The sequence below is a fragment of the Vipera ursinii genome (assembly GCF_947247035.1).
Source record: "Vipera ursinii genome assembly, chromosome: 5".
Taxonomy (NCBI): domain Eukaryota; kingdom Metazoa; phylum Chordata; class Lepidosauria; order Squamata; family Viperidae; genus Vipera; species Vipera ursinii.
Window position 1 is genome coordinate 791723 of NC_139518.1, and position 19345 is coordinate 811067.

The 19345-nt window shown below is 50.1% G+C and overlaps 1 protein-coding gene and 1 long non-coding RNA gene across 2 annotated transcripts in view; one reads left to right on the forward strand and one right to left on the reverse strand.

Moving 5' to 3' along the window:
- LOC310641212 overlaps positions 1-19345 on the reverse strand; it is a 300726-nt gene that overhangs the window by 236031 nt on the left and 45350 nt on the right. The gene's annotated exons all lie outside the window — the stretch shown is intronic.
- FGF12 (fibroblast growth factor 12) overlaps positions 13139-19345 on the forward strand; it is a gene marked incomplete at both ends in the record, with an annotated part of 45025 nt that continues 38818 nt past the window's right edge. Inside the window, one exon of the mRNA XM_083364847.1 lies at positions 13139-13337. Within this exon, the coding sequence (XP_083220973.1) occupies positions 13139-13337 (199 nt within the window). The remainder of the gene's footprint in view (positions 13338-19345) is intronic.

Below are 19345 nucleotides of genomic sequence, written 5' to 3' on the forward strand. Positions count from 1 at the left end.
TTTTCTCACTGCAGATCTGATTCCTAGGCAGCCCAGGCTTTTGGCTTTCCACGGCGTGGACGTCTGGGCCCTGGGGGAGAGAAGAGCCCCCCACCTCCTCAGCCCCCCCCGAAGCTGATAAGCCAAGATAAAAAGCCTGATTAAAATTGTGTGTTCAGCTCAGCCTCGTGATGCTGGCTCTCCGTCCTGGCTTGGCTGCTCTTCCGAATCGTTAAGCAGAGCAGCTGCAGCCACAGCCCACTCGGGCACAAAAGGGGCAGTGGAGGGGGGGTGTTGAAAAGGGGGGGTGCATCTCCCTGCAGGCAGCCCCCACCCACCAGTCTCGCCACCGACTCTGCATGGAGCTGGTGCCACTTAGATCATGTCTGCCCCAGAGGTCTCCCCCTCCACCCCCAGAGGCGTCTGCAGCCAGCCAAGCAGACGTGATGCCAGCCCAGCCCGGGAGGTGGCAGGACTGGCAGCAGATGGGGAGGGGGTATGCAGCCCCCCCATGTGCCCCCCCCACATCATGCGCTGTGTCTCTGTTGGAGTGAAGTGCCGTTTGTCTTCTTTAAAGGATGCTGGCTTGACAGCGCCTCGGATAACACACACACACACTCACGCAAACAGACAGCCATTCAGGCAATAGCTTTATTAATCTCTTTGATGCTCCAGATGCTGAAAGGGATGCTAAGAGTCCGGGAAACTCCTCTCCAGAAGGAGACCCAGACAAAGACAAATCCAATTACAGGCTGTTAATAAAATAAAAAGCAATACTGAACAACTCCCGGCACAAGCGCTTCAGAGGTCCTGGCCCTGAGTTGGACTCTGGCTCTTTGTCAGGCAGAGGGCCCGAGCAAACCAGGAGACAGAGAGAGGGATGGATGGATGGATGGATGGATGGATGGATGGATGGATAGATAGATAGATAGATAGATAGATAGAGAGATAGAGAGATAGATAGATAGATAGTTCGATCAGCCAGAATAGAGCTGGAAGGGACCTTGGAGGTCATCTAGTCCAACCCCCTGCTCAAGCAGGAGACCCTGTACCACTTCAGACAGGTGATTGTCTAGCCTCTTCCTAAAAGCCTCCAGTGATGGAGTGTCCACAATTTCTGGTGGAAAACTGTTCCACTGGTTGATTGTCCTCACTGTCAGGAAGTTTCTCCTTAATTCCAGGTTGCTTCTCTCCTTGGTCAGTTTCCAACCATCGTTTCTCGTCCCACCCTCTGGTGCTTTGGAGAATAAATTGAACCCCTCCTCTTCTTTGGGGCAGCCCCCCAAATATTGGAATAACTGCTATCATGTCTCCCCTATTTCTTTTTTTTCTTTAGACTAGCCAGACCCAAGTCCTGCAGCCATTCTTCGTATGTTTTAGGCTCCAGGCCTTGGATCATCTTAGTTGCTCTTCTCTGAACTTTTCTCATAGTCTCAACGTCTTTTTTGTGATATGGTGACCAAAATTGGATGTAGATAGATAGATAGATAGACAGACAGACAGACAGACAGAAGGGGGGAGGTATATATTCTGGGAGTTGAAGTCCACAAGTCATAAAAGGGCCACGTTTGAAGGCCCCTGGTCTAGGGTCTCCTGCTTGAGTAGGGGGGTTGGACTAGACCTCCAAGGCTCCTTCCAGCTCTATTTTGACTGACTGATTGATTGATTGATTGATTGATTGATTGATTGACTGACTGACTTTTCAGCCATGCTCAGCCTCTGTTCCAGTCCCTCTCTGGATGTAAGAAGCAGCAGCAGCAGCACGTGGCTTTGGCGCCCCCTAGAGGTCTGATGACAGCAGACAGGTGAAATGTCTGCTTTTCCCCCTCTGGCTTGGGGGTCCTGAGAACAGGGGCGAGGAGGGGTCCATTTGAGCCAGATCGAGGGTTGCATTACAAAAGAGGGAGGGTCTTCTCTGCAGGGCCGAGACACGATGGTGCCAAAGCAGGACTGATGGCCCCAAAGGTGCTTTTTCAAAAGGCAACTGGCCTTTTTTTTGTTTTTCCTGGGAGACTATCCAGGTGATCCTGAGGGTACAGGGGAACCCCCAAGTGGCCCCCCAGGACTCTCAGAAGGAGTGCTAACGACCAGAGGACTGAAGGGAATATAAATCCTTCCATCCTGCACCCATCCAGGCAGAACCGAAGAAGCTTCCTGGATGAGAAGTGAAAAGTACAGACAAAATAGAATAGAATAGAACAGAGCTGGAAGGGACCTTGGAGGTCTTCTAGTCCAGCCCCCTGCTCAAGCAGGAGAACCTATGCCATCTCAGACAAGTGACTGTCCAGTCCCTTCTTAAAACTCTCCAGTGATGGAGCGCCCACAATTTTTGGAGGCGAGGAGTTCCACTGGTTAATTGTTCTCACTGTCAGGAAGTTCCTCCTTAGTTCCAGGCTGCTTCTCTCCTTGGTTAGTTTCCATCCGTCGCTTCTTGTCCTGCCTTCGGGCGCTTTGGAGAATAGCTTGACTGCCTCTTATTTGGGGCAGCCCCTGAGATGTTGGAAGACTGCTATCCTGTCCCCCCTAGTCTTTCTTTTCTCTAGAGTGGCCATTGCCAAATCCTGCAGCCGTTCTTCAAGAAAGTCCAGTTGCTTTTTGAAAAACCTCCTTTGGGACAACCATGACCTGGATGATGGAGAATCTCCACAGACGGATCATTTTCTGCATACTTTATGAGGACAGACCACGCAAACAGACCTGTTCTCACGTGCAGAATACCCCTACTTGGAGGGAAGCGTCCCTTGCAAGAACCCAAGAGAGGCCACGGAGCGTCCTTCTCCAGGCTGGTTTCCACCTCTTAATTTGGTGGGCCCTGGGCTGGTCCTCTGTGGTGGAGTCCAGAGTGCCAGGTTGGAGGGAGGGTCTCCTTCCTAGAGGAAAGAGAGCTGGCAGAGCTGGGACTGCCTGGTGGGCAGGAAGAGAGCAAGGAGGGACCCTCCCCAGCCGTTCGCAGAGGATGTCTAGCAATGCAGATAATTGCTTTAGTCTGGCAAGAGTCCGTCTGTAGCCACACCAGAACACAGGCGGTTCTCAACTTACAACCACGACTGAGCCCAAAATTGCCGTCACTAAGCGAGGGAGTCGTTAAGTGAGCTTTGCCCCATTTTATGACCTTTCTTTGCCACAGTTTTTACATAGTTGATAAGTTAATAAAACCATCATTAAGTGAATCTGGCTTCCCCCATTGACTTTGTCAGTGTTCTGTACCAGCCTGCTACCGGCCCTGCAGAAAAGGCAGGGACAACCCCTTTTTCAAGAAGGCAAGAGGCTGGAATTATGCCTGCCAAATTTATTACCACAAAAACAAACGGAACAAGACAAACCAAGAAACAGGAGCTTTAAGAAACACGAACTATCCAAGCGGTTGCCTTCAGCAAACCAGCCCTCCCCACACATTCCCCTTATATAAAGTTCAGGGCGTGGCTTCTCTCTGCCTCCTTCCGAGGAGCCCCATTGCCTTCCTCTGTTTACTCCTAATTGACTGCCTCCTGCGTCGGGTGTCCTTGAACAGGGCCAGCTCACAGGCTCAACAGGCTCACACAGCTGGGTCTCCGTGGTGACCAAGTGGGAGGGGCCTGGCTGAGGGCTCTCATCAGCAAGATCTTCAACCCCCTCAGCAACCTCTCCAACACCCCCCTCCTCCTCCTCCTCTGAGTCGTCCGACCCAACTGCCGAACCCACCGGCTGACCCTGAATCACAACAGTCAGAAGGTCACCAAAGGAGATCACGTATCCGTGGGACACTGCAACCGTCATAAAATGCGAGTCAGTTATGAAGCGTCTGAATTTTGAGCGGTTGTTAAATGAATTGTAAATCGAGGCCACCTATAAAGAAACTACTTAATCTTACGAGAAACGGTACTTCCTCACCATCCCTATTAGATCCCATGTAAACCCAGCATAGGTGGTTGCCTGCTGTTGTAGGCTCCTGGGGGGGGGGGTTTGCTGGGGTCTACAACAACTCGTCATAGCCGACTTCCTGCTGTCAATTTACCACGGGACAACTTGCCATGGACAATTATCTTTGGGACAAGAGTTGCATTAATATCGAAGAAATAGTGGAATGGAATCATGAAAGCAGGGGCCTTCAAACGTGGCCCTTTTATGACTTGTGGACTTCAACTCCCAGAATTCCTCAGCTAGCATGCCTGGCTCAAGAATTCTGGGAGTTGAAGTCCACAAGTCATAAAAGGGTCATATAGTTCCCTCACGCTGGCTGAGGAATTCTGGGAGTTGAAGTCCACAAGCTGGGGTCTTCAAACCTGGCCCTTTTATGACTTGTGGACTTCAACTCCCAGCATTCCTCAGGTAGCCTGGCTGAGGAATGCTGGGAGTTGAAGTCCACAAGTCATAAAAGGGCCATCTTTGAAGAGCCCTGCATTAAAGGAAGGATGCTGAAGGAGGTACAGAATGAAACCTGAATGACAAAAATTAAAACAATTTTTTCATTAGGAATAATAAGTCTCAAACTTATTGAGACCCGATATTCCACCAAAGGAGCAAATCAAGCATCTCGATTTAGATCCAGCATATCAACATTCAGCCATTTGTCCGAAATGGTATAGGGTTTCCTGCCTGAGCCGGGGTTTGGACTAGATGACCTCCCTTCCAACTTTATTATTATTATTATTACCATGTAAGAAAGTGGGCCATTAGAAGTGCCAATCAACAAGCAAACCAATCAGATGCTAGGAATTCAACTATAGCTCCACACTACACCTACAGGCACGCAAGACACAGTTGAGCTAAGGGGGATAGGACAATTAAAACCTGATTATTCTGTGTCACTTAGTTTGGTAATGAAACGTTCAGAAATTATATTAAAATAAGCTTGGGGAATAAAACTACATTTTTTTAAAAAAAATTAAATAATTAAATTGAATGGTTGAATTGCCCCATAGCGAGCTGGCTCTGGCGAGTTGGCTGGGGCGATCTGCCCCGTTCCATCCAGGGTTTTTATGTTCTGGTTTCCTATTTCACAGAAACTCAGCCTCCTTTAGAATAGAATAGAGCTGGAAGGGACCTTGGAGGTCTTCTAGTCCAACCCCCTGCTCAGGCAGGAAACCCTACACTATTCTGGAGCAAGTCTCTTCTTGAAAACCTCCATTGACGGAGCACCCATGATTTCTGGTGGCGACCTGTTCCACTGGTTGATTGTCCTCACTGTCAGGAAGTTTCTCTTTAATTCCAGGTTGCTTCTCTCCTTGATTAGTTTCCAACCGTTGTTTCTCGTCCTTCCCCTCTGGTGCTTTGGAGAATAGCTTGACTCCCTCTTCCTTGGGGCAGCCCCTCAGATACTGGAACACTGCTATCATGTCTCCCCCATTTCTTCTTTTCTTTAGACTGGCCAAACCCAAGTCCTTTCTTAGCCCTGGCTGGACCGAGGGACGTTTCCTTGGGTTCATCCATCAGCTCCGAATGGGGCTGTTGGTGGTCTAGCTTAATCTCCTCTCTTTGACCCCACCCACCCCACCCTTTCCTGGCTAAGGGAGACAGTCGTTAAGTGAGTTTTGCCCCATTTTGCGACATTTCTTGCCCCACTTGTTAAGTGAATCACTGCAGCGGTTAAATTAAGTTGTTAAGTGAATCTGGCTTCCCCATTAGCTTTGCTTGTCAGGAGGTCGTAAAAGGGGATCACGTGACCCCCCGGGATGCAGAAACCGTCGTAACTATGAGCCAGTGGCTAAAGGTCCGAATTTCGATCGTAGGGGTGCTGCAAGAGTTGTAAATGTGAAAAGGGGCCATAAGGGATTTTTTCAGTGACGTTTTAATTTTGAACTGCCGCTAAATGAATGGTTGTTAAGTTGAGGATTACGTGGGTGACAGAAGGAGACTTCCGGCGAGCGGAATGATGAATGGAGATACCGTTTATGTGAAAAATAAGGAGATCATATAGCAAACACTTCTCTTTTTCCCCCAGGTTGCCATTCCATTCCATTTGTTTACCTGTCCCACGAATCTTTCCTGTCATTTAGGAAGGCGGGAAAAGGGGGAAGGAAAGGAAAAGGGGTCTGTCGGGGTCTCCACGCCTGTCCCCAGGTGGAGGGGCAGAGAGAAAGTCCCGTGTGGGGCTGGCGCACCAACATCCCGGATCCCTTTCCGGAAGTCTGCCTGCTGGAGCGGCAGTGGCTCCAATGGGCCACAGGGGGGCAGCCTTGCACCTCAGATGGCAGAGCCTGAGTTGGCACCGCAGGAAAAAAACGGCCTTTTGCTCTGCTCAGAGGAGGGAGAAGCTGGCACTGCCAGCCTTTGGGCCTCCTTCTGAGAGGGAAGCTGCTCTCCAGCCCTGCAGGGCTGATGTGGGGCAGAGCCCAGGCTTCCTGAGGCAGGGAGGAGGGGGGAATCCTATCGCGGGCTCTGGGGCCCTGTCCGTTCCTCCCTCCCCCCTCTCTCTCCCTCTCTCTCTTCTCTCTCTTCTCTCTCCTCTATGTCTCTCTCTCTTTTCTCTCTCTCTTTTCTCTCTTCTCTTTCTTTCTTCTCTTTTCTCTCTCTTCTCTCTCTCTCCTCTCTCCCCCCCTTTCTCTTCCATTTCTCTTTCACTCTCTTCTCACTTTCTCTCTCCTCTCTCTCTTTTTCTTTCCCTTCTCTCTCTCTCCCCCTCTCTCTCTGCAGCTGCCAACCTCTGTAGGTTGCCGCATGGATTGTGCAAACCCCAGTTGCAGCCCCAGACTTTTGGTGGGGAGGCTGTTCCAGAAGAGGAGTTTTTCTGCTCCTTCTCCATTTATCATGGAAGATTCCTGCCCTTCTAGACCAAATCTCCAGTGATGGAGCGCCCACGATTTCGGGTGGCAAGCTGTTCCACTGGTTGATTGTCCTCACTGTCAGGAGGTTTCTCCTTAATTCCAGGTTGCTTCTCTCCTTGATCAGTTTCCATCCGTTGTTTCTGATCCTGCCTTCAGGCGCTTTGGAGAATAGCTTGGCTCCCTCTTCTTTGGGGCAGCCCCTCAAATATTGAAAGACTGCTATCATCTCCCCCCTAGTCTTTCTTTTCATTAAACTACACATACCCAATTTCTGCACCCGTTCTTCATATCTTTTAGCCTAATCATTCTTGTTGCTCAAGTTTTCATTGTAAACCTGGCAACCTTCACAGCTTCGAACCAAGCCACAAATTTAAAAAAAAATTACAGGCTGTTTTGAGACCCGGTAGCGCTTTCTTCTCAAGCACAAGTCTTACCGGAATAGTTTTATCAAATATTTGATAGGTTAACTTCCTTGAAAGGTTGTAGGAAATGGTTCCAGCCAAGCCTTTGACGAAGAAGCACCCGTGACAATCTATTGAGCATGCTTAATTAACGAGGGGTCAGATAGCCTGACAGTTAAGTGGAGGGGGACACCCGCTAAGCGTTCTCACCAAAATTGCAAAAGTGTTTTCAAATGGCTTCCACAAGGACCAGCCCTGGGCCTTCAATCCCTCTTTCTCAAAAAAAGGATGGATGAAAAGGTTGAGGAAAGGCTTTCTCACCTATGGATAAGACAGATGTGAGTGAGCGGGCTTCTACCCAAGAATCCCAGGCCTGGAAGGGCCCTTAGAGGTCTTCTAGTCCAACCCCCTGCTCAAGCAGGAGACCCTGGACCATTTCAGACCAGTGGTTGTCCAGTCTCTTAAAAACCTCCAGTGTGGAGTGTTCACCACTTCTGGAGGCAAGGAGTTCCACTGGTTAATTGTTCTCACTGTCAGGAAATTCCTCCTTAGTTCCAGGTTGCTTCTCTCCTTGATTAGTCTCCATCCCTTGCTTCTTGTCCTGCCTTCTGGTGCTTTGGAGAATAGCTTGACACCCCCCTTCTTCTTTGGGGCAGCCCCTGAGATACTGGAAGACTGCTATCATGTCACCCCTCGTCCTTCTCTTCATTAAACTACCCCATTCCAGAGGCCTCCTCCTCCTTCTCTCTCTTCTCTCCTTCCAGATGAATTTTAATTATGCGCTCCACTCGAGGAGGCTGCCTGGGAGAGATGAAATATTAATAAAGCCTAAAGCATCCTCCGTGCTTTTGCTTAACAAGCAGAGCTGGTGCTGCAGATGGCAGGTCTAAGCAGGTCTGCTGCTGGAGTGTGGCTGGGGGGGACGGTGTTCCCCCTCCGCAGGGCTTTTCCAGCAGCTGAGAGAGGGCGGGGGAGGGAGGGGGCGGGTGGATGAGAGGCCAGGGAGGGGAGGGGTCCTGCAGAGCAGCGGGGAATCCGCCTTTTCACTCCTGCTCAGTTGCACCAGGTCAGACCTTTGGAGGCAGACTTGATTGCAGCAACAGAGCCATTACTCAGGGCTCCTGCTGGAGGGTCTCTGGTGCAAGAGGTGCTGTTTTAGGACAGGAAGGCAGGAGTCCAAGTGTGACTCGTGCCCTCTGCAGTGACAGGGCAACCCTGGAGTCTTAAAGCTGATGCCAACAAAAGAGGGTATTTAACAGAATAACAGAGTTGGGAGGGACCTTGGAGGTCGTCTAGTCCAACTCTCCACTCAGGCAGGAAACCCTATACCGTTTCAGGCAAATGGCTGTCCAGTCTCCTCTTATAAACTTCCAGTGTTGGAGCATTCACAGCTTCTGGAGGCAGGTTGTTCCACTGGTGAATTGTCCTCACTGTCAGGAAGTTTCTCCTTAGTTCCAGGTTGCTTCTCTCCTTGATGTGTTTCCATCCGCCGCTGACTCGTACTTATGACGGTTGCAGCGTCCCAGGGTCACGTGATCCCCCTTTGCGACCTTCTGACAAGCAAACCCAATGGGAGGGGAAGCCAGGTTCGCTTAAGAACCGTGTTACTAATTTAACAACTGCAGAGATTCGCTTAGCAGCTGTGGCATGAAAGGCCATAAAATGGGCCAGAGCTCACTTATTCTCACTTAGCAACATAAATTTTGGGCAGTCCAGGACTGCCTGTAAACATTTTACCGGGATACACATATTCATCCACTTGCTTTAGTTTTTAAATACAATTTTGATGGAAACGTTGGGAAAGAATTTAAACTCCAGCACAAACTAACAGAAAGTAAGGAAGCGGGTGGGGGGGGGGAGTAAGAAATTAAAGATAAAGCGAAAAGTCCAGGAAAAGAAAAAAAGATGGAGAAAAATAGAAAAGAAAGAAAAAAAAATATGTAAAGAAATGACTTCTGATGTTTTTCACGGCCATAAGTACTGCATATTTTAACCTCTCTCTAAAGTTATAAAACTTTTTATAATCTATGCTAATTCTAATCATCAAAGCCATAAAACACGTTCATTTTTTTCCCCATTTTTATGCAAAACACCCACAAGAGGTTTTTAACCAATAGATGCAAATAAGTGTTTTTTCTTTGATCCCAGAAATTAATGTACCCATCTCGGCAAGATCTGTCCTTTTCACAAAACATTCATCTACATCTCTATCCTTAAAATTATCTCACAGCAATAACCATATACTGAAATAATGTTGGCATTTTTTCCTGTTTATTCATTAGTCCTAAAAGGACACGTTCTGGCTTCAATTGAATATTAATTTTTTAAATCCTCTGCGTCAAATGATATGTATGAATCCGATTTTTAAAAACATTTTTTGCATGATCACCAAGTGGGCTAAAGCGTCCTTCCATGTTGTTCACTTTTTCAACATACATTTAAAATGACTTTATTATACGCTCTAGATAATTTCTCTGGCATCCTATACCGATGATACATTTCTTTTTATAAACATTCTCTTCAAGGCCATAACATAATGTAAATTTCAATGCTTTCAACCACATATTTTCCCATTGATCCATCTGTATATTATAACCAAAATTCTTAGCCCAATTTATCACGCATCCTTTAAGGCAGCGGTCCTCAACCTTGACTTGTGGACTTCAAATCCCAGAATTCCTCAGCCAGCTTTGAAGTCCACAAGTCTTAAAAGTTGCCAAGATTGAGGGACCCCTGCTTTAAGCTGTTTTTCCTCTGCTTCAAAGTTCAATGAAAATTTATACATTTTAGCAATTACAGGTTGTCCTCAACTTACAACGGTCACATTTAGTGACCGTTCAAAGTCACAACGGAACAACAACAAAAAAAAGACTTTTCACCCCTACTACCGTTGCAGCATTCCCCTGGTCACGTGATCAACATTCAAAAATATATATAAATGTATTTAATGAAAGAAAAAAAGGGATAGGTATAAGAATAATCAAAAGAGGGACACACAACTAAATAGATTAATACCAGCAAATAGCTCAAATCTGGAAGGAGAAAATTCAGGAAAGCTGAGGCTTAGAATAAACTAAGACTTGCAAAATTGAGGCGGTTGGCAACAGGTTCATAATTATGACAGTCACTGTGGCCCTTGGGGTGTGTGTCTGATCTCCTTTTGTGACCTTCTGACATGCAAAGTCCATGGGGAAGCCACATTCGCTTTACAACCGTGTTGCGAACTTAACAATATTGAATAGAATAGAATGGAATGGAATGGAATGGAATGGAATGGAACGGAGTGGAGTGGAGTGGAGTGGAGCGGAGTGGAGCGGAGCGAAATGGAATAGAGCTGGAAGGGACCTTGGCGGTCATCTAGTCCAACCCCCGGCTTAAGCAGGAGACCCTTTACCATTTCAGACAGGTGACTGTCTAGTATCTTGTTAAAAACCTCCAGTGATGGAGCACCCACAATTTCTGGAGGCAAGTGGTTCCACTGGTTAATTGTCCTCATTGTGAGGACAATTTTCCTTAATTCCAGGTTGTTTCTCTCTTTGATCAGTTCCCAATCATTGTTTCTTATCCTTCCCTCTGGTGCTTTGGTGAATAACGTGACCCCCCTCTGCCTTGTGGCAGCCCCTCAAATACTGGAACGCTGCTATCATGTCTCCCCTATTCCTTCTTTTCTTTAGACTAGCCAAACCCAAATCCTGCAGCCGTTCTTCGTATGTTTTAGTCTCCAGGCCTTGGATCATCTTAGTTGCTCTTCTCTGAGTTTCTTCCAAACTCTCAACATCTTTTTTGTGATAGGGTGACCAAAATGGGCTGCAGTATTCCAGGTGTGGCCTCACTGGGGTTTTATAAAGTGGTAATAGTACTTCTCGTGATCTTGATTCTATGCCTCTCTTTATACAACCCAGGATTGTGTTTGCTCTTTTTGGCTGCTGCGGCACACAGCTGGCTCATAATCAAGTGATCGTCCACTAGGACTCCCAGGTCCCTCTTACAGTCGCTGTTTTAAACCAGGTCTCGCCTAATCTATACTTGTACCTGTGAATTTTTCCTGCCTAGGTGTTAAACTTTGCTTTTCTCCACTTTGAAATTCATTTTGTTGGATAGGGCCCGTTGTTGAAGTTGGTCGAGATCTTTTTGGATCCTGAGTTTGTCTTCTGGGGTGTTGGCTACTCCTGCCAGTTTGGTGTCATCTGCAAATTTGATGAGTTCTCCTTCTATTCCCTCCTCTAAGTCATGGATGAAGATGTTGAAGTGTTTACTGGGCCTAAGACGGAGCCTTGTGGTGCCCCACTGCTCACTTCCCTCCATGTGGACGTGGTGCCCTTGAGGACTACTCGCTGAGTACGGTTTGCCAGCCAGGTACAGATCCATCTGGCGGTGATGTTGTCTATTCCATCTTTTCCTAGCTTACCAAGGAGTAGGTTGTGGTCTACCTTGTCAAATGCCTTACTGAAGTCTAAGTATACGACGTCCACAGCATTTCGCTGGTCATCTAGTTTAGTCACTCTATCAACCGTTAGCGGAACAACGGTGGCAAGGCAGGTCGTAAAAACGGGGGGAAAATTCACTTTAGCAACTGCCTTGTTTAGCGGTGGAAATTTGGCTCTCAGTTGTGGTGGTGAGGACTCTCCGTCAATAAATGCCATTTTGTTCCCCAGAGTAGTAAAATCAAAGAATTGGGAGGGGTCTCGAGCGGACCGGGAGTGGGACGGGGGGGGGGGAGAGACAGTGTCTCGGGGGAAGCGGGAAGCAACGCTCCGCGGAGCAGTCAGCCGTCAATCCGAAATCCTGACTGAAATCCACGGCGTAAATACAGTTCAAAGAGCGGGTGAAGCCGAGGCTCAGACACCGGGGCAGTCTGGCCGAAAGGGCCCATCGGGTCGCGATCCTGAGGCCTCGAGGAGACCTCGCAGGGAGGGCAAAGGAGAGGTCGAAGCCCCTTGCCCCCCCCCAGCCTCTTGAGCTCAGCCCCGGGGAAGCGGGCGGGGGTCCCGTCGTGGGCCGGGGGGCAGCCGGCGCTTTCCCCTCCCCCGCTGCGGCGCCACAGGACGGGGACCCCTCCGGCGCTCGGTCCGGCCGAGGGTCGCGGCGGCCGCTCGCTCCCCTCGCCTCGGCCGGGGCGGGCTGCCCGGGGGTCCCGGCGGGCGGGGGGCGCAGGAGGTCCCGGTTGGGGAACCGCTGGACCTGCCGGCTGGGCGGGGGCGGGAGTCTTGGTGCGGGGAGGCTACAGGAGGGTCGCGGGGGGGGGGTCAGCAGAGCCCGGCTGGGGGGAGGCGAGGGGGGGCGCTGGAGAGCAGAGAAGCCCCCTCCGCCGGCCGAGCCTCTCCTCCACACCGCGGTCACGTAGGATTGCGTAGAAGGGGCGGGGGGGGGGCTGGAGGGGGGGCTGCCGGGGGATCGGAGGCGCCGCTGTCTCCCCCCTCCGCCGCCCCCGCCGCCGCCGCCGCCCTCCCTTCCTCAGCGCAGCATCTCCCGGGGCGGCGGCGGGGGGGCGGTCGCGCGCCAGAGCCCGCCTTCCCCCGCCGCCGCCGCCACCAGCGCGAGGACGGGCGGCGCCGCTTCGCCTCCGGAGCTGCTGCTGGCCGGGCCTGGCGATGCGGGGGTCGCCGCCGCCTCCTCCTCCTCCTGCTGCTGCTGCTGCTGCTGCCGCCGGGCCCCGCGCCTTGCCCAGGCGCCGCCGCCCCGGGAGGCTGGGCGGCCGGTGCGCGAGAGCCGCCGCCCCGTCGGGCTGCTGAGGCGGCGCCGGAGCCCCGGCCGCTCCTCCGCCTCCTTCCTCCGGGCGAGGCGCTCGGAGCAGCCGCGGCCGCCGCTGCCCCCGTCGGAGCCGGCGAGCGGACGGGGCCGGGGCCGGGCTGGGGTGGAGGGCGCCCTCCCGGCCGTCCCGGGCCCGTCTCCGCCCGCGCCGATGGGGCTCCAGGGCGGCGGGGGCGGCTCGGGCGGCGCCGGCCTGGGCGGCGGCGGCGGCGGCGGCCGGTGAGGATGGGCGCCGGCCTGTGAGCGCCGCCCGCCCCGTCGGCCATGGCCGCGGCCATCGCCAGCTCGCTGATCCGGCAGAAGCGGCAGGCGCGCGAGTCCAACAGCGAGCGCCTCTCCGCCTCCAAGCGCCGCTCCAGCCCCAGCAAGGACGGCCGCTCCCTCTGCCAGAGGCACGTGCTGGGCGTCTTCGGCAAGGTGCGCTTCTGCAGCGGCCGCAAGAGGCACGTCCGGCGGAGGACAGGTGGGTCGCCGGCCCGGAGGGGGGGGACCCGCCGGTCGGCCGCCTGCGCCCACCCCGTCCGCTTGCGACGGCGCCCGGCCGGCCGGCTTTCCCGCGCGCCCCGCCCCTCCCCAGATAGACTGCGCCTAAGCGGGAGGCTCGACCGCCCGGCTACGGACCTCGCTGGGTCCCCGCGTGCCCCCCCTCCCCCGCTCGGGGCGTCGCGTATTGTAGAGAGGTCGGGCGGCGCGGGCTGCGGTGCCAACGCTGTTCCTGGGCGAGGCTGAAGGCCCGGCGGGTCGCCCCGGGCTCCTCTGCCCGAAGGACTCGGTTGGAGCCGGTCCCCTCCGCCCGCTTGGTCTTCCCCGCGGCAGCTGCCCGGGACCACTTTTAACTATGTTGGGAAACCCTGGACGTAGCCAACCTGTGCCCCGACCTGCTCGCCCAGTCCCTTGCTCTTATAATAATAATAGCCGTGTTTCCTCCGCCTCGAGGAAAGTGGCGGCTGCGTCCACACGCAACATTTTCGGCGTGTTAAAAGTTTGGTCTGTCGTGCAAACCTGGTCTTGCTGGGTTAATGGACAGCTGCTGTATTCCAGGAATCCGGGGAGTTCCTTGACGAGGCTGTTGCACGTTGGGTGTGCAGACTACCCCTGGATTGCTGAGTCAGGGTTTCAGCATACCCTACTGGGAAGTTACACAAGGGTGGCTTGCTTCTTAACCAGGAGAAAATGCCCCCTCCCCCCATTTTTCAAACCCGTGTCTTTTGTGTGGGAGGCGGGCGGTGGACCCCCTGTCCTTTGGGCTTTTTGTTGGGGGCTTGTGTGTGCGTGTGCGCGTGCGCGTGCGTTCATGCTGGTGCAGCTTCCAGCTTCAGATCTGGCTGGGCTGGTTCATTGCAGTTTGCACAGAAGTAAATGCTGCATCAAGTTGCCCTCAAACCTGGCCAAGCGACTGGACAGTGGCCGCCCAGTTGTGGGAGGAAAGGCATGGCAGCCCCAGCTGAGTGTCCAGCTGAGCCGTTGACCCAGTGAGGGACCCAGGGTTGGGTCAGCAGAGTTAGAGCCCAACTTGCTTTGGATTGTTATGGATCGGTGTGTTCGGTCAATCCCTAATGAGTTGGTGTGGGGTAATTTGCTGGTTGTGATGGGTTTGGGGTGTGTGTGGGGGGGAACAAGGGGTGTCCTGCCAGCTGTGACCTCATGGCCCAAAGGATAGCCATTCTTTGTCCTTTGCACAATGACGTAATTCTGCTTCCCACGGGATCTTAATGCCTCTGCCTGTAAAATGGGAATATATTTGAGAGGTCCTTGATCCTCTCTGGGCTGGGTTCTTTTCTTGCAGACATTTCATGACCCAACTAGGTAACATCATCAGTGCCAGAAGGGACAGGGGCTTGCAGAGAGGAGGAGGAGGAGGAGGAGGAGGAGGAGGAGGAGGAGGAGGAGGAGGGCTGTGGGGTCCTTGGTGCTCTCTGAGCTTGGTTGTTTTCATGCAGATGTTTCATTACCCAACTTGGTAACATCAGGGCTAGTCAACCCTGAGCTATGAATGTTCCCCTTTATTGGAAATATCTTTCCTCTTCAGGCTAATCTGGAAGGGGACTTTGGGAGTTTCTCGCACCCGGCTCTTGGCTGGAGAAAATGATTCCATTATGGGTCTCTTCCCATAATTCCCATAATTCAGTTCCACTTAATCGGGGATCCCTTCATCCATGCTGGTCTTTCTCCCTCTGTTCAATAAAAGGCAATGCAAAGATCTGGCCTCTTTGCATCGATCTCAGGTGTATAGTGTGTGTGTGTGTGTGTGTGTGTGTGTGTGTGTGTGTACAGGAACTGTTTACTCAGCATATCTCAGAGGCTTTTTCTCACCTGAGTTGCTCAGGGTGGGCTCAGAGCAAAACAGCTGGAATTTCTTCTGCTTAGCATTTGCTTGGAAGGAGCCTGAGTCTTAGCTCAACCACCCGTGTTTCTCTGCACAACCCCAAAATGGCTGACTTGGTTCTCACCCTTTAGTTGTGCTTTGCTTTGTTCTGCTGAGGTTGGGATCCCTCTCGTAGGCTGGGTCACGGCACAGGATCCCCTGGGGGTCCGGAGACTCTTCGCAGGAGAAATGGTTCAGCTGTGCGGTTCAAAGAGGTCTCACTTAGAGGAAGGAAGGAAGAAATATAGAATAGAATAGAATAGAATAGAATAGAATAGAATAGAATAGAAAAACACACAGGAAGGATACATTCATGTTACACCGATAGTCCTTGACTTACGACCACAACTGAGCCCAAAATCTATGTTGCTAAGTGAAACGTTGTGAGTTTTGGCCCATTTTATGATTTTTTTTCTTGCCACCGTTCTTAAGTGAATCGCTGCAGTTGCTAAGTTAGCAAGCGAATCTGGCCTCCCCCTTGATTTTGCTCATCAGGAGGTCGCAAAAGGGGACCACGCGACACTGTGACCGTCATAAATGCGAGTTGGTTGCCAAGCATTTAAATTTTGACCGCGGGGATGTTGTGATGGTCGTGGGTTCGAAAAACAGTCCAAAGTCACTTTTTTTCAGCACTGTCATGACTTTTTTTTATTGAAAAGTTTTACAATAGATTTTTGAATACAAAAAACCCCCCTCCTCCCCCTCCCCTCTCCCCAACCCCTCCCTCCCCTCCCCTCCCCCCTCCCCAACTTCCCAGAGCTGAATACAGGGTATAAAAATACATACAAGCATAATCTAAAATATGCTAACAACAATAAGACATTAGATTCTATCGCACTTTAACTCTCCATCGTCAAAATATTAATAAAATAACTACTAACTACTTATACATCATATAGATCCACTACTTATTCAAATGCTAAATGAAACTTTTTATTCCTATATTTATTCTGGATATAATCAATCCATCTCCTTCATTCCACAATGTATCTCTGTTGCGACTGATCTTTCAAATACGCTGAAATCTTTGCCATCTCCGCCAAGTTAGAAACTTTTAAAGTCCATTCTTCTATAGTCGGAAGTTCCTCCTTCTTCCAATATTGCGCTACTAAAAGTCTCGCTGCCGTAATTAAATTGAACATCAACTTAATATCTATAACAGTAGTATCTGTAATAATACCCAATAAAAACAATTGTGGAGAAAACTTTATCCTTTTCTTAAATATCTTTTGCATATTCCACCAAATTTTAATCCAAAAAGCTTTAACCTTTTTACAAGTCCACCATATATGAAAATACGTTGCATCCTCACAACCACACCTCCAACATTTGGGCTGGCACTGTCATGACTTGAAACAGTCACTAAACGAGCGGTTGTACATCGAGGACTGCCTGTATGCGACCGGTTCAGGGTGCATGTGTGTCGCACAAGCAGTGCGTGGGGCATTGTGTGAACCCTGGACTGGAAGACAGTTCCAAGTTCGAGTAAGTTTATTCCCGTCAAAGACCAGAGACCAGCAAAAGTTAAAAACACTCGAGGAATATCCGGTAAAAAACCTCCAAAGTAAAATAATAAATAACAGATAAAATCTATATTAAAATCACAATTTGGCACCCAGCCTGTCAGTGGCACACGAGCAAAACGCAGCAGAACTATACCATAATAATAAATCCTTAAACTGAGTTCCCACGGTCATTAAATACTAAAAGGCAAAGGAATAGCAATGCAAAAGGCTTTGCTGCATTAGTTGTGTAAAACAGCTAACCTGAATTAATCGCATGTTTTAAACTAGAAGACGGGTTTGTTTGTTTTTTTCCTGCAGTGACCCCCATCTCTGGAACATCCTCCCCTCAGAGTCAATAATAATAATAATAATAATAATAATAATAGTAGTAGTAGTAGTAGTAGTAGTAGTAGTAGCAGCAGCAGCAGCAACGATGGTGCATTGGAAGATCTGCAAGAATTATCATTTGCCTGTAAGCAAGAACTGGTGGGATCATAAAATAGAGAAAGTCATAGAAAATGATAAAGTTAAACTGCTCTGGGACTTCAGAATTCAAACAGACAGGCACCCGCAACACAACACCCCAGACTTAACAATTGTCGATAAGAAAGACAAAAAAGTCTGGATAGTGGACGTGGCAGTGCCTGGAGAAGATAGCAAAATACAAAGACCCACAAATAGAAATAGAAAGACTGTGGCAAAGGCAAGCAAGGGTGGTACCAATAGTAAGAGGTTCCTTGGGTGCAATCCCAAAACAACTGGAGCACCGCTTGGACACCATCATCGGCACTGACAAATTCGCCATCAGTCAATTGCAAAAGGCAGCCTTACTAGGAACTGCTTCCATCCTGCGACGAGATCTCTAATACCATCAAACATCCACATCTGTCTATCCCAGGTCCTTGGTAAGGACTCAATAGGTAGACAAAAATGCCAAATCCAGTCTGAACATCTGGCTGACTGTGTGAAGAATAATAATAATAATAATAATAATAATAATAATAATAATAATAATAATAATAATAATAATAATAATAATAATAATATCCTAGTGGCCAGCGAGGAGAGAAAGGTCTCCTCTTCTGGACCAGTCAACAATGGCACTGACAAAAGTGACTTACCACCATTTCTCATGCTGATGACCGTTGCAGCATCCCCCTGGTCACATGATCAAAATTTGGATGCTTTGCAACTGGTTCATATTTATGATGGTTGCTGTCTCCTGGGGCCATGTGATCACATTATAATAATAAAAATAATCATAACAATGATAATAGTGAGGGGTGCTCACACCCCTGGGGGGTGCAAGATTATATTCCAGGGGGTGCAAAAACCTCAAAATTATAGTGTACATCCATAATTGGTTGTCGTTATTTCAAACTCTTGTAAGGGGTGCGAGAATATATCAGACGTTCTAGGGGTGCGGGGTATAGAAAAGGTTGGGAACCATGCCCTATACTATTTCAGACAAACTCCAGTTTCTTCTTAAAAACTTCCAGTGTTGGAGCTTTCACAACTTCTGGAGGCAGGTAGTTCCACTGATTAATTGTTCTCACTGTTTGTGACCTTGCTGACAAAGAAAGCCACTCGGGGGTCCCGTGAAAAGCTTTGCCTGCTCCCGACATTTCCAAATGTCTTTTGGGTGAGAAGATTCGGGATCGGGCAGATCTTTGGACCCCAGCAGGAAACTCGCCTGCCCTGTGCCTGGTTGGGATTCAGGCAGGCTTCCTCTACCTCTTGACCCTTTTCATCTACCTACCCCCCCTCCTCAAAATACCACTGCTCAGCTCTTCCACGGTTTTTCTAGAACAAAGTGACAATTGGCATTATTTTAAAAGAGGAGGAGGAGGGGGGGGAATGGTGGTAGAGAAGGAGAAGGAGAAAGACGAGGAGCGATGGTGGTGAGAAGGAAGGGAGGAGGAAGAGGATGAGTGGCGGAGAAGGGCAAGGAAAATAGCACGTAGGCTTTTACACCGATTCGCGGCGCTTTACAGCCCTCTCTAAGCGGTTTACAAGAGTCAGTGTTGTTTGCCCCCAACAATCTGGGTCCTCCTTTTCCCGACCTCGGAAGGATGGAAGAACGAGTCGACCTGGAGCCTTCAGGATCAAGGTTGGATGGTCAGGGTCGAACTGCCGGCAGTCGGCAGAATTAGCCTGACGTGCTGCGTTTCTAAGCTGGTGGTGGAGGAGGAGAAATTGTGGTGGGGGTGGAGAAACGCCACTATAACTAGTGAATTAGCAGATTTTCTGCCTTAGCGCTATATGCTGAATAAATAGGCAGAGCTCACATAACACTCTCTAAGCCATCATCAAGCCGACAAATAACCCCCATCCCCCAGAGGAGCCTTGTGCCAATGTACTGCTAGACCAGGGGTAGGCGACCTTGGCTCTTTTATGACTCGTGGACTCCAACTCCCAGAATTCCTCAGCCAGCGTGGGAGAATATGACCCCTTCTTGACTTGCGGACTTCAACTCCCAGAATTCCTGGGTCAGCATGGGGAAACTATGGCCCCTTCATGACTTGAGGACTTCAAGTCCCAGAATTCCTGCGTTAACATGGGAGAACTATGGCCCCTTCATGACTCGTGGACTTCAACTCC